This window comes from Porites lutea, chromosome 3 (genome assembly GCF_958299795.1).
Source record: "Porites lutea chromosome 3, jaPorLute2.1, whole genome shotgun sequence".
Taxonomy (NCBI): domain Eukaryota; kingdom Metazoa; phylum Cnidaria; class Anthozoa; order Scleractinia; family Poritidae; genus Porites; species Porites lutea.
This window is the reverse complement of record NC_133203.1, coordinates 35,389,020-35,395,970: the sequence shown is the minus strand read 5'-3', so window position 1 is coordinate 35,395,970 and position 6,951 is coordinate 35,389,020. Positions and strand designations below refer to the sequence as shown.

The 6,951-nt window shown below is 39.5% G+C and overlaps 1 protein-coding gene across 1 annotated transcript; it reads left to right on the top strand.

The window, feature by feature from the left end:
- The first annotated feature begins 644 nt into the window (after nucleotides 1–644).
- Nucleotides 645–5,254, top strand: LOC140932210 (DELTA-stichotoxin-Hcr4a-like). The gene is made up of 3 exons (XM_073381846.1): nucleotides 645–729; nucleotides 1,149–1,349; nucleotides 4,908–5,254. The coding sequence occupies exons 1-3, from the start codon at nucleotides 645–647 to the stop codon at nucleotides 5,252–5,254; spliced, it is 633 nt and encodes a 210-aa protein (XP_073237947.1).
- Nucleotides 5,255–6,951: the final 1,697 nt, after the last annotated feature.

Sequence of the window (6,951 nt, the reverse complement as noted above, 5' to 3'; positions counted from 1 at the left end):
TTTCTTTCACGACGACAGACTTTAATTAAAAGGGACTCGACGGAAACTGACTCTAGTTGTCATGTCGAAATTTAAATTCTAAGTCAGCATCTATATACATTCCAACACCTCCACCAGGTCTATTGGGACGATGATTATGAACAAAGTTATAACCATCAATATCAACAGCATGATCAGCGTGAGCCAGCCACGTTTCAGAAATCCCGATAACAGAGAACTTGTTTTTGATACTTGCCAAAACAGTTGATCAAGTTGTCATAATTGCGATTCAGGCTACGGATATTCAAATGAAGTAACGAAAAGCAAATTGAATTATCAGAAGAGCCAATTTTGTCCATATGATTCATTAAATTTATGTTCTGTATAATATTCACAATGACGTTTACCAAAGTTGAAATTAGAGTCTGGATCCTTACCGAGTTTGCGTCGTTTTTATTCTCAAAGTTAGCCAACTTCGACATGTCCAGGTTTGGCTATGAAAAGAGCTATTATTTGGATTGTTAGCTTAGTAGGAGTGTTGAGTAGGAGTAGTAAGCATTAGTAAATTGCTGTTAGGAAGTAGAAGAGGACTCTCGGTACTTTCTCACTTAGCGAGCGAGTTGCTCGAACACCGCCACATAAGTTTGTTGCTGAGAGCCGGCCAAATGTTTGTTGCTGCTGGTATCAATGAAACATCATTACGGAGACGATTGTTCAAGTTTACAGGCCGCCGAAGGCGTCCAGTCCTAGGTATTCTAAAGGAAATACTTAAACTCAGGAGTCAAACTTAACTTTAACTGCAGGCATGAGTACAATGTAGATCCTTACATGTGAACTTTTAGTGTTGATAATTTCAGTTTCTGAAGCACTTGGTGTTAATTAATTTAGTAAAACATTTTCTGGTCTAACGCCCTGGGTCTGACGTGTGCATTTAGGCTACGGATGACGGTTCTGGAGCCACTGCTAAAAATGGTAAAAAGTAAACATTTCGTCTCAGGCGAGAAAGGAATGGTGGATCATGTCATCCGGAACGAAGTTGGCGATAACTGATTGGACTACAGGCAGAGAAAATTCAAAATTAACTCATTGCACTAATGATAACTTAGTTTGTGAATAATAATAATAACAATAATATCTGATATCTATTTTTTTTTCTTTTTTCATTCTAGCTGCTGTTGCTGCTGCTGCTGGAGGCGTGGTCTCTATTGCATCTGTTGTGAACTCACTGAAAACAGTTTTGGATAATATACAAACAAACCGCAGAATTGCTGTCGCCGTTTCGAATGAAACTAAGCATCCGTGGGAAGCAATTTCCGTGTATTTTTCGTCTGGCACCTCAGACGCCATCCTTCCACTTGATGTTCCAACAGGTACAAACTAGAGTAGTCTAATTTTAAAAGCATAAATCCTACCTAACCATTTACCAGTATCGTATGCTTGCTGTTTAGCGCAGGTGAACGGCATTCGGATAGACCCCAGGTTCGCATCCATTGCGTTTTGGGGGTAAGAGAGGATTGGGGTTAGGTTGAGGCGCGCGGGGACTCATGGGAAGGGACAAAGGAATAATAACTATTAAAAACTGAATCATTGGATAATTCACGAGACATTGAACTGAATTTATCGGAAATGTGCCACCAACAACAACAACAAGAGCTTTTGTCGGGTACCGTAAATCCTCTAATAAGCCCCCCGGGGGCTTATTTTTTTCGAGCACTTTTGAGGCGGGGGGGGGGCTTAAAAGAAAGCGGGGGGCTTATCAGGGACCGCGCAGGGGGTGGGGCTGGGGGGGGCTTTAGCCCCCTCACTTTTTTTGGCTGTTGATGTTAAAACATTGAATGTTCAACTGGAAATATTTAAGGTGTTGATGAAGGACGGAGAATTTACCTGTTTTGATGACATTTTAGCCAAGATCAAGCAGCTTTCTGAAGCCGAAAAGTGTATGATAACTGAAATCATAACCCTATGTAAACTTTTTCTTGTAAATCCAGCAACCAGTGCAGCAGGCGAGAGATCCTTTTCTTCTGCTCGGAGACTGAAAACGTGACTACGCTCGACGATGACACAAACAAGATTTAGAAATCTGACAATACTTAATACCCACAAGCAGAGAACAGACAAACTTTGTCTTATAGATGTTGCCAATGAGTTTGCAGCTCTCAATGAAAATCGTAAAAGCAACTTTGGCACCTTCAAAGAATCCGACTTAAAAATGTCCGGGTGACACTCATCCGTTGAGTCTGTTGGGTTTAGCTTAGAAATTAGTCTATTCATTTAAATTTGGTCAAACGTGAAGGCCAGTTTGTTACTTGTTGTTTTATAAGAATTAAGTTTTAGATCCATCTCTAGCCATTTCAGAAGACTTCAATTTCAAATTTTCCCGGGGGAGCATGCCCCCGGTCCCCCCTAGTTGGCTCACGCTAACGCGTTCGCATTAGCCCCCCCCAACTTGAAAATCCGCTCCGCGGGTCCTGCTTATTTAATTTAGTGAAACGCATCAACGGGAGCAAGTCGAGGACGGACCTGTGGTTCCCGGGCGTTGTACTGCTTTTTCTATCAATAAGAAAATGGTAACAATTCTGCACAGAGAACTAGAGCGTAAAGTTGAAAAAGTTTAGCACATGAGGTTGGAGGTCATGCGTTTCGTTTGTTTTCCCTCCACCAAATCACTTAACAACAATTGTTCTTGATTTGGTAGTGGAAAGAAAACAAAAGAAATGTGGTGGCTGTGGTGGTTGTAGAGGGAAAGCAATAGAAATGTGGTGGCGGTGGGGGAGGGAAAACAATAGAAATGTGGTAGTGGTGATGGTGGTGGAGGGAAAACACTAGAAATGAGGAGAAGGAGGAGGGAAAATATTAAAATTGTGAAATTCTGGAGGAGGGAATAAAAATATTGAGGAAGGAAAATAATAAAATTGTGGAGGAGGAGGAAAATAAAAATGAAAAGGAGAGGGGTAACTAAAACATTGTTTGCAGAGTAAAAAAGAGCTAGTTTGCCTTTGCCCTCATTAATATGCACGATTTGCTGGCCAAAAATCAGTGAACCCGAACTAGGACAATCACAGCACCAGGAAATAGGACTTGCATAATTACGTTACGTCTCAGCGATTTTAAGTCACAGACAAGTTTGACTTTACTCCTCAAACGCTATGAATTAACCAATAAAAACGTTTCTTATTTTCTAACTAACCAATCGAAAACGAAGACGTTTATCGACCTTAAAGTAACTAGAAAACCTAAACCAACTAGAAATAGCACACGACCTTATCTTAATGAGATTCCTGCGCATTTTACGCCTGAGATAAAGACAAAAGGTTATGACGTCGTTGGCGTCAAGGTATTCCTGCGCAAGTTAATGAAATTCCTGCGCAACAAAGGGGAGTAAAACATCCCTACCACACTACTTTCCAGTCTGATTTTCTAGCCGGTATTATTTTTCTTCCACTTATTCATCATCAATCTGAACAATTCATCATCAAAGTTCATATGGGCTGCAGTGCATTATTACATAGTGCACCGTCTTCCCCGGCGCTCTATAGGAAAAGACTAAGGGAGGAGGAGCGGGAAAAGCGGGAAAAGGGGGAGGGGCGGAGAGAAGAGAGGAGGTTAGGGTTAGGGTTACTATTTGAAACCCATCAACCTCTTCCCTTAAATCAGTTTTTTACTCGTTCCAACTCTCTGGTAGTATTAACGTCCAAGATGGCGGTTTAACGTTATTCCCGCAAAAGGATAATGGATCGCGCTGCAAAATATGCGTGCTTTGCAGGCTGATTTATTGCTTAAGAGAAAAGATGTTCTTGGATTGCTTCCAGCTGGTTTTGGAAAAAGGTCTGATTTACTAACTTTTTGAAATTAAGTGTTGACAGGCCAAACACTACTCATATTCTCGTGATAATGTGAAACGTGAGCTTGGAACGTGTTTTGAGTGTTTGAACAGGCCTGGTGTTTAAACAACAGTTTTTCTCTCTTTTCTTTCTCGCCGATGTGTTTGGACATAGACTTAACTTTGACTCTGGTGTGGACAAGCTAATTTCCCTTCATTAAAGCCATTATTTACCGCATCGCGTAACAATGAGCCTTCTTCCCGAACCGCTATATTGAAACGAAAGCTGCCAGTCGCTATTTTTCCTTCGTCCTTTCCAATGAGTCCCATTGACCTGATTGTTCTATTAAGTCACGATGTTATCGGTCGTTAAAGCCGTGATATTACTGGCTTTGAAGACTCCTAATGTCATTGGTGCGTTTCGATCCGTCTATTGTCACAGTTAAACAGTAGTTTATTGTTAGTAAAATTGTCAGTTGTCCAGTCGTTCTCTCGTAGTTAGGTTTACTTGATTCACGTCAATAAATCGTTTGAACGGTGCCGGTAACTGCTGCTGACTACGATTCAGTGGCATTTGTTCTAAGTGAGTAAACCAGCTTTCTAAAGAAAGTCGTTGATAGTAGTCTGTAGAATACGTAATACATGTCGCAGAGTCCCAATGAATTTGATGTTTCGTCTGTAAATGGTGACCGGCAATGTGATTATTGACGTCATCATTTCTCAAACATACCTGAATGTTTGTAATGTAGATGTAAAGTAAAGTGTTCTTCATTCAATTTTAAAAAAATGGGTCAATTCATTTTAGGACTGGACCTATTTAAAGGATTGATAAGGTAGATACATGAATAGAAAGTGACTTAGATGGAATCGCGAAAATGACATATTTGCCCAAACGTAACTAAAATGGGGTCTAAATTCGGCCACAAAATAGACTATAATGGAGTACGGGTTCTGAGAGGCCAGCGGCGCATACCCAGCAAAAAATTAGCCCATAGTTAAAGTTACTTTGCATTCGTACCAATCTTATGTCAGTAGAATTGGTAAACAAAAGATACACTTTTCATTATTGACAAGAAATAAACGTTACCTATATGCTTGTTCTACTTAGGTAAGGCCATACTATGGGGAGCTCGAAAAACTGCGGGACCTATACCTAGAGGAGCCGTTGGAGTCTTCACGTACTACATACGAGCCTTAGACAAGACGTTAGCTATCATGTATTCCGTTCCTTTTGATTTGAACTTATTCAGAAATTGGTGGAATGTAAAACTTTACAGCGGTCGTCGGGAGGCCAGTAAACAAACGTTCAAAGACATGGATGGTTCCGACAAAGTGAAGGGTGATAACACCTGGCATACTATAAAGTTAGACTCAGGAATGTCTGTGAAGGGTGCGATGGGGAGCACGGGTCAATCCAAACTTGAGATTAAGGTTGGGATTGAAAGCAACACATGAGCTGCTCAATAGCCAACTGGTTGCCTACTTCCAACCGGTTTTTTTTTTTATCCCCTTTACGTTTTATTTTTATTGTTTGTTCACCAATTATTCAAGTGGAGTGCCTGTAAACTAGCTAAAGAGACTAACCGCACTTCCGCACCAAAAATAGCGCTCTTTATTGTTGAAAGTCCCGGTAACTTTTCATGCCTGAAGCCGGCACATTTTAAAATGAAAATCTAAAGAATGGTAGTGTTTTCCCCTAACCAGTCCAGTTTTTATTCCTCTATCTCAAAAAACGTAAAAAAGCCTTTCACCCTTCGAGAAACGCCTCCCTGGCCCAATATCACTGAGATTCCCAACTCTCATACCAGTGTAAAACGAATAATCATAACTATAACAAAATTCTCAAATCTGATTGGCTATCAACTGCCCTGATTTCAGCACTAACAGGACAGTGTAAAAGGACGGTACGCCTGTAATTGGACAGTACGCGCCATCGCACGCACGCACTTTTCACTGCGAGCAAAAAACGCCTTAAATACCAAAAATTTTGTAACAGAACTTCGTGTCGTCCAATTCAATTTGGCCTGTAATCTTACTCGTGATTAAAAAAAATCAGACTCCCGCTACGCGGTCGTCCGATTTTGTTAATCACTCGTATGATTAGAGACCGAATTGGACTCCACTCAGTGCTATTACCAATATTTAAAAATTTTGCCCCATTTGAAAAGTGGATTGCCACCCGATTTTTATGAGTTTTTAAACCCATGAACCAATGTCACTTACGTGTTTTTATTTAGATAATAATCAAACATTGTGGCTTGCAATATTTTTACAGTTATCGTGTATTGATTTATAACATTTTAAAAGTGTTCGATAGATAAATATATTACGCCGAATGCATGTACAAGGTTTATTGGTAGCCATTACTCAGTTTGGTCGAGAAACTCCTTCTAGACGTCGAGTTTTTAAACAAGCACGTGCCGTAGTATAATTTGGTAAGTTCTATCTTTTACTAAAACAAAAATTACAGAATTATTTACTCAGTTGATTTAAGTGTTCAAACAAAAAATAAACCCTTTGGTTTGTATTACCAGTCAAAGTTGTCTAGATTGATTAAGTTGCACCAAGGAAGTACTGTTTTTTATCAATCTATTGCACTTTTGAGACTTTCGTTAAACTGGCCCGTCTTTGCAGGCTAAAACCCTGATTATCTGAGTTCACAATCGGATCGTATACCCCCTTCATTAAACGTAATTTATTCATGATTATTTGAGATTACGTGGAAAATAAACATCTATTGTTCAATTTATTAGTCCATGATGCAATATTGTTCTTAGCTACGACGGGTTTTTCCTAGCAAACTCGTAAACAATTTTTGAGTTAATGTATGGAAAAAGGCGGGACTAATTAGTATTGTTATGATATTCCAACAAGAAGGTTTCAAACGACAAGTTTTGGTACTGTACGAAAAATGACGAGTTGTACTTTTAGTAGTACCGGTATTGTACGTAGTTGATTTGTATTCGTATGAACCTTCTTTGTATTTTTTATATCTCTCTGACTATTTTGTTATGACATGACTATGTGAATTTTAGATTAAAAGTAGATTTTTTTTGTTACGCTAGAACCTCGAAGGAAAGTAAATGAATGATTCTTGTAACAAATCGAATTTCTGCTAATGTTAATTCAAATACGAGACCTTAAGATTCTAA